The following is a 16,276-nucleotide window of genomic DNA, read 5'->3' on the forward strand; positions in this document are numbered from 1 at the left end:
GAGGTTGAAGATGAGATTGTGAACTTGTGTGTCTAGAAGAATGGACACAGGATTACAGATGTAGAGCTGAAAAGGACCGTAAGAGGTGTAAAACCACCATTTTACATTTGAGCTGAGAGGCCAGAGAGATTAAATAACTTGCTCAGGGTTACACAGGAAGAAAGTAGCAAAGCTTGGACTCAAAATTGAGTGTTCTTTCCATTCTCCTATACAGCCTTTGGGGGTGGGACCCTTGGCAGTGATGGGGAGGTTCAGAAGAGGGGTAGATTTGAGGGGAAAGATAATGAGTTCTCTATGGAATGTGTTGAGTTTGAGGTGCCTGTGGGTCATCCAGTTTGAACTATCCATTGTTGATGTGGGTCTGGAACTCAGAAGAGAAACTAGGACTGTTCTGTAGATCCAGAAATCTACATAGAGGAGATAATTGAAGCCATTCAAGCTGATGCTCTTACCAAGTGGGATTATAGGGAGAGGATAGAAGAAGGCCCAGGACGGAACCCTGGGGCACGCCCACACTTAAAGAGCATGAATTGGATGAAGAGTCAGCAAAAAAGATTGAGAAGTTATGGTTAAACAGGTGAGAGGAGAAGCAGGAAAGAACAATGAAACAAGAGAAAACCTGAAGAAGAGGAAACATTCCGAAGGAGAAGATGATCGCCAACGTGAAATGCTACTGAGAACTCAAGAAAGATACGACTTGAGGAAAGGCCATTGGATTTGCCAGTAGCTGGTAATGTGGAAAAGAGCGGCTTCAAGTCAGTAGTGAGGTTGGAAACCAAATAGCAGAGGGTTTGGGAGAGAGGTAAAGGAATCAATATGAACCTGGGTGACTGAAAAGGTAGTGGTACCTTAGAGAACTTTGGAAGAGGACTGAGTTTGGAGGGAAAGATAATAGGCTGTCTTTTGGACCTGATGAGTTTGAGATAACTATGGAACATCCAAGTAGAAATATCCACTAGGAAGTTGATGAAGGAACTGGAGATGTTTAATCTGAAGAAGAGAAGAATTGGGAGGGATGTGATATAATTGAGTGAATCTTCAGAGGCAGATTTAGGCTTAATGTTTGGAGAAACTTCCTACCCACTGAGCTTTCTGGACCAAAGTACTTTGCGTGGTATTGGTTTCTCTCTCACTGGATGTCATCAGGCAGGCTGGATGACTGAACATTTGTCAAGTACATTGTAGGCATCCCTTTGACACCACCACTTAGCATCGTCTCATAGCTTTATGGTATCATGGTTTAGAGGTGGAAGGGATCTTACAGATCATCAAAATTATTTTATAGATGAGCAAACTGAGGCATAGAGATATTAAGTGACTTACCCAGAGTCACACAGTTAGTAAGTATCCGAGGCAGGACTAGAACCCAGGTCTTCCTGACTCCATCTTCACTACTCTATCCCCTACACCATGCTGCCTGATCATGTTCTTTTTCTTCAAGGAGAGAGGGTACTTGAGTTCAAGTCTGTGTTTAGACAGGGATGGATGCGGAAGCGTGTTGAACCTTCCCTTGTTGCAAGTACAGGCCACACGTGGCCCATCTAGCACCTAGGTGGCAAGAATAATTAACGGAAAGAGGAAGCTGTTATCCTCTCTACTCCCTTTCTCAGCCAGACTTCCAGAAAAAGCCTTCTGTTGTTTTCACTCCTCCTACTTACTTCTTAGCCCCTTGCAGTCTGGCTTTCAAGCCTCTCCATGCGGTGGAAACTGCTCCCTTCAAGGTTATCAAGGATCTTTTCATTATTAGATCTGATCATTTTTATCCCTTGGTCCTCATTCTTCTTGGCCTTTCTGTAGCTTCAGACACTGTTTGACTCCCCTTTTTTCCCCTTACCTTTTTCAACACTGCTCCTGAGACTTTTCAGTCTCTATTGCTATATCTACATCTCAGCTCATAACTCTGGGGTTCCCCCAAGGCTCTGTCCAGGGCTATCTTCTGTTCCCATGTACCATTATGAGTGGAAGAAGCAATATGGTATAGTGGGTTGAGTGTTGGAATTTGAGTAAGGAAGGCTTACAGCCTACCCCAGATGCTTGCTGTGTTATCTTGAGCAAGTAACCTAACTTCTCTGATCTTTCTCTCCAGATCCGTGATATTATTAAGGAGTCAATAACTCCTAGTGAGAAAACTCCTTTTATTCTTAGAGAATTAGAAGATGTGTCCTCAAGCTCAGGACCTAAGCATCGTCTTCATTTCCTCCCTCTCTCTTATCATATTTAATCAGGCAAGCAGTAGGATTTGTTAAGTACTTACTGTGTGCCAGGCACTGTACTAAGCATAGAGGATACAGATACAAGCAAAAAAACCCCACCAAAAACAAAACCAAATCATCTCTGCTCTCAAGGTACTTAAGTTCTAATTGATTCTTAGGCACTGGGTAAATAGGATAATGGTGGGGCCCTAACAGAAATGCAGAAGGTGAGAGAAGGAATGGGTTGGAGATGGCTCATAAGGTTCAAATCCTCTTCCCCAATTTGCCCATGAAGAAATTGAGTCTCCATAGGGTTAAGTGACTTACCCAGGGTCATATGACTAGTAATTGTCTGAAGAAGTTCTACAGGTCCAGTGCCATATACTCACTATGCCATGCTGTCTCTCTCAGGACATTTTGCATTTGAGAAACTTAGAGAAATTTCAGTGAGAAATATCCAGCCGAAAGCTAGTGATGACGGCTGGAGCTCAGTAGAAAGATTAGGGCTAGATGTATCCATCTGGGAGTCACCTGCAAAGGGATGGTAACTGATCTCATGGAAGCTGAGATCATTAATCATAATATTATATATAAGATATAGTAACATTAATAACAATAAAGCTAACATTTATGTAGTACTCTATGGCCCACAAAGACTTTACATACACTACCTCTATCTGATCCTCACAGTCGCCCTGGGAGGAAGGTATTATTATTGTTATCCCTATTGTACATATGAGCGTACCTCTCCCAAGATAATAAATTGTAGAATAAAGTCAGAGGTTTTTTTATTTTTTTAAAAAAAAGTTTTTATTTATAGACTAAAACAAGCATTTGTAACATAGTATAAAAAAGATGATTGCACATGAAACTACACATCTATGTACAACTTGCTTTTCTTTTTAAATATATAACAAAGTTATCATGTAAATTTCTTTTTTTCCCCTTTCTTCCCTCCCCTGCCCCATCCTGGAGATGGTCACCATTAGACACAAATGGATGTGTGTGTGTGTGTGTGTAAAATTATTCTCTACATACTTATATTTATCAGTTCTTTCTTTGGATGCAGATAGCTTCTTTCTTCCTTTAGAGTTAATTTGGGTATTGATAATAGTCAAAATAACTTAATTCACTCAAAGTTCTTAAAATAATATTGCTGTTACTGTATACAGTATTCTCATGGTTCTGTTCATTTCGCTCTTCATTATTTTGTGCAAGTCTTTCCATGTTTTTTCCGAAAGCGTTGAGCTCATCATTTCTTATAGCACAGTAGTATTCCATCACAGTCATATACCACAACTTGTTAGAAAGGATTTTCTTGCTGACACCAGTAACATCATAGGTCTGGAGAGATAAAGAGGTGAAGGATCAGAGAAATTAGATGAGTTCCCCAAGGTCACAGGACAAAGAACACCCAGCAGGACAGTTTGCCCAGAGCATAGTATGTCAAGGGACGTAATAGGAAGTAACTCAGGAAGGAAGGCTGCGAGCCAGATTCTGACTGTGAAGAGCATCATAGGACAAACAGAAGAGTTTTCTTCTTCTCTCTGTGACAATGAGTAGCCACCAAAGATTCTGGAGCAGGAAGGTGGTGTGGTCAGTGACCAGGAGAGAGACATGGTTAGACACGTGCTTTAGGAGGATGATTTTGGCCACTGTGGGGAAAGGAGAGAATAGGAATTGGGAGTTCAATTAAGAATAGTCCTGATAAGAGTTAATGGCAGCCATACGAAAAAGAGAAGGCATATGCATAGAACATATACTTCCGGCTGTCTGTCTGCCTATCTAGGAGGAGTCAGGGTCAAGTGACTTGCCTAAGGTCACAGAGTAATCAATGTCTGAGGCCAGATTTGAACTCAGGTCCTTTTGACTCCAGGCCAGTGCTCTATCCACTGCACCACCTACTGACCTAATATGAAGATTTATAAAGAACAACTTTTTTTCATAATGGCAAAAAAGTGGAAACCAAGGGGCATATGGATGTAATGGGAATTTATTGTGTTGTAAGACAAAGAAAAGCGACAGAGTCAGAGAAAACTAGGAAGAGTAGTATGAAATGATACAGAGGGAATTTAATAGAACCAGCACAATTGATATAACAACCATGTAAAGAACTCTGATTGGTGTAATAACCAATGATGAAGTGTGCTGCCTACCTCCCGATAGAATAGTGACGGTCTCAAGATACAGAATAAGACATACATTTTTGGACATGGCCAATGTAGAAGAATTTGTGTAACTATGCGTTTTTGTTACAAGTATCTTTTTTTTATCCTAATTGTGTTGGGAGGGATGAGGGAAGGAGAATTAAGGATATAGAGGAAGTGGTGGCCCGGGATGGGAATTTTGGTCCAGAGAGTCAGAAAGACAGTGAGATCTGATCTGATCTTTTGGGCAGTTGATTTACATGTTCTTTCTTGAAGAAAGGAAGGAAACATACATTTATTAAGTTCCTACCACGTGCTAGGCACTGTGCCAAGCTTTTTAAAATTATGATCTCATTTGATCCTCACAGCCCTGGGAGGCAGATACTATTATCCCCATTTGACAGTTGAGGAAACTGAGGCAAACAGGAGTTAAAGTGGCTTGCCCAGGGTCATACAGCTAGTAAGTGTCTGAGGTCAGATTTGAACTCTTCCTGATTCCTGGCCCAGCCCACCCAGTGTTCTCCACTGTGCCATCTAGCTGCTAGAAGGAATGAGAGTATTGATTTACTTGTTGTGCTTTTAACAAAAGGAGCAACAGGTATGTAGTATCTGGACAGATGGGGAGGGTAGACAGGTGATTGGAAGGTAGATGGATTGTGAAGATAGTTTAACCTCCAATAAATCATAAAATAAGAAAGAGAGAGACAGAGGGCCTACTTGGGCAGAAAGTTATATACATTGTCACTGTATTGGGTTTAATTGCTTTTCTTTCTTAGAAGGTAAGCTAAGGAGGAGACTCCCCATTACTTCCCGGAAATGACCTATGTAAAGACATCAATGCATAATAATGGTGGACTTTTCTTAGGAGATTATGAAAGATTCTCTGCATTTCTACTTATCAGGTTAAGAACAGAACTATTTATAAATGGATGCGTATTGATATGTAAATTTATCTATAAATAGATATTCACCTCTGTCTATCCATCTGATATGTAGGGCATTGAGAGAGAGAGAGAGAGAGAGAGAGAGAGAGAGAGAGAGAAGCAACAAACTCAAACCAGAACTAGCACATTGATAAAGAAAGAATTATTCATGGTTTATAAAATGTCATTGAGATAATGGGTATTCGGTATGGAGACCATCTCTATCTTGCCCATATTTTACTACAATAGACTCTCAGGTGGGAAGACAAATATAAAAACAATGAAAGAAAATGGGATAACTGATGTCAGTTGTGGAAAGGAGAATAAAATTGTGGCTATTAAAGAAAGAGGGAGAGAGTAATAATCTGCAAACAAATGATCGTTTTGTTTCCTCTTTGTTGGTTCTAATTCCTCAGTGTTTCTCAGTCCATGGTTTTCTGCCACATCAGTAGAGGATTCAGTAAAAGTAGATCTCAGGAGGTTACAGTGTACAAATAGCCCAGGCTATTTTGTGTTTGTTTAGGAAAGACATTGCTTCTTTTGTGATCTGTTTGACTTATATCTTCGCATTTTTCCTTTATTTTCTCGTACTCTTCCAAAGAATATAGAAAATCCTTCGCAACAGTTTGATTTTTGTTTTTCTTCTCAGACTGAGGGAACACATTGCTGATAAGAAGAAATTGCCCATTTTAATTTTTCCTGAAGGTAAGAACAAGGATTACCTACTGTTGTTTACTTAAGGACTGAGTAAAAATAGGGAGGAAAAATAGAGGTCTGGGACCATTGGGAAATTTCCTTTTGGGAATTCTCACAACTTACATCTCTGAACGTGTGGGAACGGCTGCTTTCCTACTTTCTCACCCACGTCTGTTCTGGTTATGTTCCTTCCATGGGATCTCACATCTTCCTTGGCTTGCTGAGTGTTTCTTAAGAGTTCTTGAAGGATGCTGGCTTCTGACCTTTTTAAGTTTCCTTAATTTAATGGTATAGAAAATGTAGTTTGTGCCAGATGGGTTACTTTTGGATTTTTGGTGCTTTTTTTGTTTTGAATTAGTATAATTCATTATGATGCTGAAATAGCTCAAATGTACAAGAAATGTTGCTTCTGGTTGCTGTGCTTTTTAGACAAGACTTGACTTATATGGCTATGGCAGTGTATAATGTGTGCGTGTCTTGAACAAAATTCACTTTCCAGGAAATACTTGGGTAACTTTGCTTAAAAGCAGGAGTAATTTTTAAATTCTTTTCTTGTGTTTATTTGACTAGGAACTTGTATAAACAACACCTCAGTCATGATGTTTAAAAAGGGAAGTTTTGAAATAGGAGGAACTATATATCCAGTTGCAATAAAGGTACATTATATACCACTTTTTAAATGAAATTGGTATTTCTGAAAAAACATCATTATGTGAAAATGATCCATTTCCTTTGCTACAGTTTTACTAGAGTGATTATGCTGTGCTTTGTATGTGAAAAGTAATGTTCCTGATTCTTTCAAAAGGGCCTCTAAACTTGTGTTTCTCACTAGTGGTAATGGTTTAAATGAAGCCAACCATACATTCTTATCTGAGGACCATTCTACTTTATAGGGAATAGCAGAAATCAGCAAAAACAGCTAGCTGAGTTTTGTGGTCTGTCTGTGGCTTAGAAATAGAACGTTTTTACTTTGGGAAGTCAGGTGGTTTATCCAGACCCAGCTTGCAATCTTGACCTCATTAGGATTATGCTCTAAATCACCAGGGGTGGGGAACCTGCAGCCTCGAGGCCACATGTGGCCCTCTGTGTCCTCAAGTACGGCCCTTTGACAATCCTTTCTGAATCAGGGCTGCACTTGAGGGCCTAGAAGGCCACATACAGAGGCTGTGCAGGTTCCCCACTCTGCAAACAAATGAAGGTGTCAGCTTGGACTAGGTTTTTGGTAGCTCTTTTTAGAAAAATAAACTTTATATTTTTTTGGCCTCTTATTCAGAGTTCTTTTGCAACCCTAGCAATTCAAATTGCTGAATAGATTGGGTTGTGCATATAAATAGTTGGTGAGGTCAGGTGGAAGGTTTTGGCTGCCTTCCCCAGAAGTATGAGGGAATTAGAATTTGCTCAGAAGTATACAAGACTACATTTTGTCATTCTCTTTTGCAGTATAACCCTCAGTTTGGTGATGCTTTTTGGAACAGTAGTAAATACAGCATGGTGAGCTACTTGCTTCGAGTAATGACCAGCTGGGCTATAGTCTGTGATGTGTGGTACCTGCCTCCAATGACCAGAGAGGTAGGGTCTAGATAATGTTTGATCTTTGCTACTCTGACCAGATTAACTCTGAGAAACCTGGATGGACCTGTTTGCCAAAGTTGCATGACTCAGATGCATTCTCAGCAGTTCAAACTCCATGTTTTAATGATGGTTTAGCTACAGCCCAATAAAATCAGACTGTGACGTTTTGAGCCATTTGGAGATAGGAAAGTTTTGTGAGAACTCTTAACTTCATTGACCTATGGACCTATTATTGAAAGTTGTACCTTGTCTAAGACCATAAATGAAAATTAGTCACTTTCCTATAGCTAGCTCTTTCTCCTGCAACTTTATTACGTATCTAAATAAGATAAAAGGTGAATGGATGCTTATATCTAGCATATATATGTCTATGATTGGAGATAGGGCATTTTCTATGGCTGACCCAGGATAAATTATGACGTTGACTTCTTTAACAACAGCTGTGTAATAGTTCACTCTAAAGAAATCTTGTGGAATAATCCTTTCAGAGATTTAACCATTGACCTTCCCTTACAGGCAAATGAAGATGCAGTACAGTTTGCAAATAGGGTTAAGTCTGCTATTGCCGTGCAAGGAGGATTGACTGAGCTTCCTTGGTAAGATATATAGTTGTCTAGGAGCATTCTAAAACATTTAAGTTCTTTCTTTGGGCCATCTCCTAGATTCTTGTGCCAAGGCTTCAGATAGGCTAATGTGAACCCTGAATTTTTGAAGATTGTACTAGTGGATCACTTTATATGCAGCCCCCTACCAATTTTGGAAAGCTTTCAAGTGGACTCCTTCAACAGAATATATATGTCCTCTCAGTACCAGCCCAGCGCAGAAGCCTGATTTGTATCAGGAAATAATTTTTTTTTTCTTCACAGCAGTTCAAGAAGATGGGTTGGTTATAATCTGTATCATTATAGGGTATGAAGAAATCATAGTTCCCTGGGAATTTATTTAGGGAGAATCATGCTTTAATTAAAGTTACTTTTAATAAAAGCAATTAATGGCTTTGATTAAAATCAGAATTGTATGACCAATCTTTCTCTTTTTTTTTTTCCAAATGTCCTAGAATTATAGGATTTGGGACTAGAAAGGACCTTAGAGATTAATTCTTAGTTCAACCCCCTCAAATAAATGTTAATTCGACCCCCTCATTTTACAGATCAAGAAACAGGGGTCCTCAGAGGTTTAAGGATTTGCCCAAGGTCCCGTGGGTAGTGAGGGTTAAAACCAAGAAAACCCAGGTTTTCTGGCTCTAAGTTCATTATTGTTTCTACCATACCCCCTGCCATCTTTGGAAGGACTGTGTCTGGGGCTACAAATACCAGCGGTGCTCAACTTGACTTAACTTGTAATAACTCGTAAATAACTTGACTTACAAATGATCCATCTATCAAAATAGAAGCTGCCTTTATCCACCCTAGCCAGATGCCCCTCTACCCTCTAGGAGTGATTGTAGTGTGGTGAATATGAAAAGGCACTAGAGTCAGGTTCAGATCCTAACTGTGCTGCTCAAGTATCTTCGTGACTTCAAGTAAATGATATAACCTCTCTGACTAGCTCTTAGTTTCCTCATCTATGAAATGGACATAATAATACTTACACAAACTATCTCATAGAGGCGTGCTGTAAAGAAAGAAGTAAACCTATAAAAGCATCAGCTGTTGCTATTATTATTTGAAAGTCTTTGGGTTCAGGAAAAAAGAAAAATGAAAACTAGGAATTGCATAGGAGATCTGATGCTGAAGGGAAAATTCCTAGACATATATCTGGTTTATTTAAGGATATTTGTAGTTATGTTGCCTGAAATATTATGGAAATTTTTTTTTAATGCTAGCTGAAATTCAACTTAGAAGAGATTAATTTCTGCCAAACAATATCCACTTTTCTAAATGCAAACTATCTCTAGGGGGGTTACTGATTTTTGAGTAAGGTGAAAGTGGATAATTTGGGATTGTTAGCAAGAAGATAGTGTAGGCCTGAGTAGAAGGAGTAGGTCAACATGAGGGTTGTTGGAGCCAAGGGAGAAGAGGAAATATTAAGAAGTGGGAAGGAGGTGCAGAGAGCCAAAGACATTTCCTTGATTTTAAAATTTGACTTCACGTCTCTTAAGCCAGACAAGAAGCTTATTCCTACATTTCCATGATCCATCCTTCTCATGAACCAAAATTTAGGCTAATACCATTTAGCTACGTTTTGAATTTATTAAGTAGGATTTTGTGATCTGGGTTGGGTACTTAAATACCATTTATGACATTATTTCTGTGGAAGAATATGTTCTAAGTTGCACATAAACTAATACTTTTGCATGTACGGTCCTATGTTGGGCATTGCCTATAATCCTTCCTATAAAGGGGGCCTAGAAATTGCTGTAAAGTAGCTTTTTGTTCTAGTCCACATTCTTTGTTTTGCATATGTCATAGAATCCCAAATACATTAAAAAAATTGGATTTTTGCTAAACATTGATACTTCATAGTGCCTGCTGGATTAAAATTGAATATGTAAAGTATAGATTAAGCATATTAGGCCTGCCTTCCTTGGTGTATTTATGAATAACCCAGTTTCCTCTAGCTTTCCTAATTGACTGTTACTAAACTTATAAAGCAGAAATGGATTGTAGAATCATTATTGGCCCATCTAGGTAGGTGGATAGAGAACAGGCATTTATCTATGTTTATCACATTTACTATATGCCAGGCACTGTGCTAAGAACTGGGAATACAAAAAGAGGAAAACAGAAGTCTGTACCCTCAGGGAGTTTACAATCTAATGGATAATCTGCATAATAGATTCTGCTGTGTGAATTTTTACATTGCAAATGTGTTTCCTATAAGCAAAATCTTGTTGGTTTCCATTTTCTAATTTATTCTGCAGTCTTTTTGCATTTTCTGGGTGAGTTCACCCTGTTCACATTCACATTATTAACTGTGCATATCCCTTCATCCTGTCCTCTTGTACTTTTTCTGTCTTTGCTTCCCACTTTTTTTTTTTTATAAAGAAGAAAGTGGTAAAAAAGTTTAACATTAGTGATCCATAATTGAAGCAGCCTGTATCTGTTTTGTGCCCCCATCAAATGTTTTTACTCAACATTTCCTTTTAATCCATGCTTTATCTTACTCTCCCTTTATTTGCGGGGGGGGCTAGGCAGTGGGGTTCAGGGACTTGCATTCTTTTAAAATATAAACAATTCCTCTCATATAGTTCCTTACTATTTATAAGCTTATTGACTTTGATTCTCTTGATTCTCATGTTTACATTTTACATTTCAAACATACTGCTATGTTCTGGCTTTATCGTTAGGAATTCTTGGAAGTCTTTTATTTCATTAAAGGGAGTGTGTATCATCTCTCCCTCCTGCTCCCATCCTCCTGATGCTGTCTTTGGATTTGTTGTAGAGTTACTCTCTTCTGGATTTACCTCTTGAGTTTTTCTCAGCCTAGTATATTTCTTCAACGTATTGGGTGATATCTTCAGTTTGCTCCTATCTGGCAGCCTTATTTTCTGGATGGGGCTTTGAATTTGGATCATCTGCTGCTTCTTTCCATACCCTTGGATTGTGTGGGTAGATGCTGTTTGGTCTTGGATGCGGTGGCGAAGACCAATCCGTACCGTCTGCAGGAATTTCTGAATTTTGACTCGGCTTCCTGGTGCCTAGTGCCTCTCCTTAGTTTTGACCTTGAGTCCTTCTTTGTCTCTGCTTTGTATAGCTCTGGCCCCAAAGTTAGCTTTGTTCCTTGCTGAGAACCTAAATCCTACCCAAGTATTGATCATGCTGATCACAGGCCTCTTGGGAGACTCTGTGCGCTGTGTTTTACAGATTCTTTCCTGTCCCTTTCATTTGCTGTGGCTCAGGTGTGGGCGGCCTTGGTGCTGTCTGGCCCTGTTCTCTGGTGTGATGTGGGGGTCATTGTCCATCTGACCCCGCCTCCTTCTGTGTCTGTTGATGCTGCATCTCTCTTACTGCTACCTGGATTCTAGGCGCTGTGTTGTCTGGATGCCCATTGGCCCCGCCTCCTCCTGTGTCTCTGATGGGTTGTCTAATTGCTGAGCTGCATGGGCTCTGACCTACCTGGGCCGTGGTCTGGCCTCAACTCTTGGTTTGGATCTGTGCTTTTTCTTCTTATTCCTTCTCAGATTTATCTCCACCTTCAGCTTCTGAAGAAGACTTTTTGTCCACTTTTCGCAATCTTGGACTAAATGGAGGAGTTTATCGCTGTTTTTCTTTGATTTTCATTTTTGTTGCTCCTTTTTGGTGCATTTTTAGAACTTTTCTGGGTTGTCTTCCCATTCATCTTGATTAATTTCTTCCAGGTATGTACTTTTATAGCTCTTGTGACCAGGTCATTCTTTTTTCCGTGACTCTGTTGGATTTATGTGGTTGCTCACTTCTGGGTTTACCTCTCGAATTTCTCTCAATCCAAAGCATCTCGTTGTATTTGGTGTTTGGTGTTTTCTTCTGTTTGCGGATATCTCAGTTTCTGGATTAATGCTTGGTTTTTTGGTCATACTGTGTTCCCTCTCATAGTCTTAGATAATTGTGTGGAGCCCTACTTAGTCATGGATGTAGTGGCTAAGACCAGACCCCACCCCCTATAGGAATTTCTGGGTTTTGACCAAGCCTCTCAGCACCTCAACTCTCTGGTTTTGGCCTCAGCCCTTTTTTCTGTCTCCTTTTCTCTGAATTTTTACAGCTTTCCTAGAGTGTTTGTGGAGCATCTGGGATTCTCAAGGTCTGCCACCCAGCCATGTCAGTTGAGAGACCACATTTCTTCATTCTTTTTTTTTATTTTTTTGGTGAGATAATTGGGGTTAAGCGACTTGCCCAGGGTCACACAGCTAGTGGGTGTCAAATGTCTGAGGCCAGAGTTGAACTCAGGGCCTCCTGACGCCAAGGCTGAAGCTCTATCAGAGACCACATTTCTTAAAAAAACAAAAAGCACAAGGCAATAAATAAATAATTCATTGTTAAACAAGTGGTATAAAGAATATAGGGTAATTTAACAATTGTTAGCTGTGGTAAGTCTACATGTTACTGATTTTATTTTTCTTTTCTAATACAAGTATTCTGCTTTTAACTCTCAGACTTATAGACAGACCTAATTGACTAGGACCCATAATATATCTCCTTCATGTAAATAGTAGTCAGTGAAATAGTTATATTTGTCTTTATTAATAAGATAAAGTATCTTTTTTTACTATTTTTAGTATTGCCCCTGATTTTTATTCTGTTGGTCAGTGACACACGCAGATGATTTCCTTCTGTGGAGCTAGACCACACCTTCCTAGCTTGTGGATAATGTCAAGTGCTTTTTTTGGGTACATGCCTATGATTTCATTGGTGTGGAATTCTCTCTATGAATGTATATTGGTGGCATTTGTATAATTTAAAGATACAGTATCTAAATTTCAGGGGTGGTGAACCAGTAGCCTCGAGGCCGTACATGGCCCTGTCCTCAGATGTGGCCCTTTGACTGCACTTGAGGACCTAGAGGGCCTTGGCTGCAGGTTCCCCACCACTGACCTAAACCCTTCTAAGTGGATGATTCCGCTGTGTCTCTGTTTTATGTTTTCAGGGACGGAGGTCTGAAGAGAGCCAAAGTCAAAGACACTTTCAAGAAGGAGCAGCAGAAGAACTATAGCAAGATGATAGTTGGAAATGGGTCTATAAACACAGAATCTGATTGAGTACAAAAACGAAAGCAGCCGTTTTTCTGTGCCGGCAGCAGAACACGGAAATGGATTTTTCGTCGTGACTTCATTCCACTGAATTATATGATAGTTTATGGAATGAAATAGATTCCACCATTTTAAAATGAAAAGGATTAAAATGGTACTCCCTTGAATAATTAATATTGGACTGAAATGCTTATGTAGTAAATCTTGAAAAGGACGCTTTCTAAGGTTTCTTGGAGCTCCTTGTTTATAATAATTCCAGAAGGATAGCCCGACTTCACTTTCTGATTAGCTTTGCTTTTTCTCCATCCCTGCCATCCTCAGAAAACAAAAAAACAAAAATAAAAATACTCAATAGGTACAGTTCCTCTGGTGTCCTGGCAAACGTGAATTCTGTCACCCAAAATTTGAAGATGGGGTGTTTGGGGGGTTTTTAGGAAACAAGCTTTGACTCTACGATGCCATGAAAGTACCTATTTTGGGTTAGAAGTAGAAACATTATTTGTGGACCTCCACTCATCAGATGTGTCCAACGTGGAAAAGTGAATTGAATCTAAGAGTTCGTATCGAAATAAAGCACCTTACCAGTAATCTGCTACTTTCTTTCATACCTATAGCTCTGCCTCTTAGTATTCTCAGCTGTTCTTTTGTCTGCCTCTAGTTTGACATAGTTTGTTTTCATAGGCAAACCTTCACATGCTAGAATCAGGAAAATGAAGTCGCATTGCATATCTTTAATAGAAGCATGAATGTAGAACAATGTGGCACTATGCCATTGGGGTGGGTATATTTTTACTGCCCTTACAGGTTAAGAAAAATAATAAAATAACTTTGAAAAACTGAGCCTTAAAAAAGAGTGAAAGGGAAAATAAATATTTCCCAACTCACACAGCATAAGCAATGTTTGTTAGCAACATGATGCAATTCTTAAACACAATGAAAAGTATTATCTATTATTTTCTGATGTAAAGAATGTTAAAACTGTCTTATTGTAAACACGACAAAAATAAATTCTATATTTCTAAATGTCTCTTTTTTTCCTCTCTCAACGACCTAATTTCTTTAAATATATAGGACTCCTTTTCCTCAATAAAAAAATTACTTGTTTTGGGCTTAGGCGACACTTTGGGACATCCTTGGTGGAGAACTTCTCTGTGTGTTTGTGGTATAAAGAAACTACGCCCTCCTTCTTAGTCTGTTTAAAAGCAGGGACATCTGCCTCAGACTCTGCCTTTCGCCACTTTGTGAAGGCCATGACTGTGGTAATTTGTGGTGGACTTTGGAGAGCTCATCTGTTAACCACGAAGAGGCATAGCACATTTCCCTAGGTACGTACCCTTTTCTAGCTCGATCTCAGAATAAGTTTTCAGGCACCCAATTGCATAGTAATTCATTTCACCTACTTCAAGAATCCTTCCTGATTTTTTTCTCTAGAGCTTCAGTTCTAGTTAACCCAGAAGGCTAATTTGAATGAGGGAGGAGTTAACAAGTTAGCAAATGGAATTAATTCAACAAATAATATGTGATGAAATAATTTTTTCCCCTTGAATTTTAAAACATCAGATAGAGAAACTGTTACCAGAAATCAACATTTGTTAAGTTCCTTCTTTTGGTTTTATTCATGAAAATAAAAAAGCATCTATTGAGCAATTATGTGCAAAGCAGCATGCTAAGTCCTGGACTACAAGCAAAAAAGCAGTCTCTGCTCTTAAGGAGTTCACTTTCCAATAGAGGGAGATAACACAGATTTCAGCCTTGAGTCAGATAGGCCCTACGGTCCTCGGGTTGCAGGAGCAAACATATTGTTTACTGTTACTTCCACGAATAAAATGAAATCTGTTTCTGAAATTGAGCCATTTGACAGTGCCGAAGACTTTCGTGATGAGAACTTTCTTTTCTGGGTCTTTAGTAACTTTGGCTTCTGGGACAGTTGGCAGGTCATGTTACAAGGATTATTTCTCCAGGCAGTTGTTATGTGGGCCAGTCTAGAAGTAGGGCTGGTGGGAGGAAGGGTCACAGTATTATTCTCTAGGCTCTAGGACCTGGTGGTAGTAGGTTTTGGTGGTACTTTTTTACCACTTAGAAGCTAAAATGTTTATTGACTTTCTCCCTTGGGGTTGCTATCCTCAATCGGTGATGGCTGCTTGTGTCAGGTTGAAAGTAGGGATTGGGGAGGGAGGAAGAGTTGACTTTTGGCCTTAGGATATTGGGCTGTCTATTGGGAACAAAGCAACATTTCACCTTGTACCCATCAGACTGAAAAAGATGAAGAAAGAAGAGAGGCTGTGGGAAAATAGGCATGCTAATGAAATATTGGTGGATCTAGGAATTTTTCCAGATATTCTAGAAAGCATTTTGGAACTATGCCCTCCCAATCCCTAAACTAAACATATTCTTTGACCTAGCCTTTATTAGGACTATACCCCAAAGAAATTAAAGAAAAAGGACCTGTATGTACAAAAATATTTATTGTAGCTCCTTTCATAGTAGCCTTAAAATGGAAACTAATGGAGTTTCCACCTATTGGAGAATGATTAAGTAACTTAGGGTTTATGAATATATGAGGGATATTTTTGCGCTATAAGACTTGGTGAAATGGACAGTTTCAGAGGAAACTGGCAGGGCAATTTCAGAGGACAGAAGTAAATTACCCACCTCCTACCAGAGATGTGATAGATGTAAAATGCTGAATGAGACATTTTTGGATATGGCCAGTGTGGGAATTTGTTTTCCTCGACTATGCACATTTTAAAGGAGGGTTTTGTTTTTCTATTTTTATTATCAATATCAATTGTTTGGGGGGGGGAGTGAGGGAAAGGAGGCAACGAGAGGGAGAGAAAATCACTTGCAAAAAGTAAAACTAGGGGCAGCTGGGTGGTGCAGTGGATGGCGCACCAGCCCTGAAGTCAGGACAACCTGAGTTCAAATCTGGCCTCAGATCAAACACTTGACAATTACTAGCTGTGTGACCCTGGGCAAGTCACTTAACCCCAATTGCCTAAAAAATAAGACAGAGAAGGGAAAAAAAAAAGTAAAACTAAAAATTTTTCAATTAAAAAAAAATTGAAAAATAAGTCACTTACT

At 39.3% G+C, this 16,276-nt stretch overlaps 1 protein-coding gene across 1 annotated transcript in view; it reads left to right on the plus strand.

Moving 5' to 3' along the window:
* Window positions 1-14,186, plus strand: part of GPAT3 (glycerol-3-phosphate acyltransferase 3) — a 65,875-nt gene extending 51,689 nt beyond the window's left edge. The window contains exons 8-12 of the mRNA XM_027853404.1: window positions 5,912-5,967; window positions 6,529-6,614; window positions 7,399-7,527; window positions 8,047-8,126; window positions 13,093-14,186. Of these exons, the coding sequence (XP_027709205.1) occupies window positions 5,912-5,967; window positions 6,529-6,614; window positions 7,399-7,527; window positions 8,047-8,126; window positions 13,093-13,204 (463 nt within the window). The 3' untranslated portion in view covers window positions 13,205-14,186. The remainder of the gene's footprint in view (window positions 1-5,911; window positions 5,968-6,528; window positions 6,615-7,398; window positions 7,528-8,046; window positions 8,127-13,092) is intronic.
* Window positions 14,187-16,276: the final 2,090 nt, after the last annotated feature.

This window comes from Vombatus ursinus, unplaced genomic scaffold (genome assembly GCF_900497805.2).
Source record: "Vombatus ursinus unplaced genomic scaffold, bare-nosed wombat genome assembly UNPS02009975.1, whole genome shotgun sequence".
Taxonomy (NCBI): Eukaryota; Metazoa; Chordata; class Mammalia; order Diprotodontia; family Vombatidae; genus Vombatus; species Vombatus ursinus.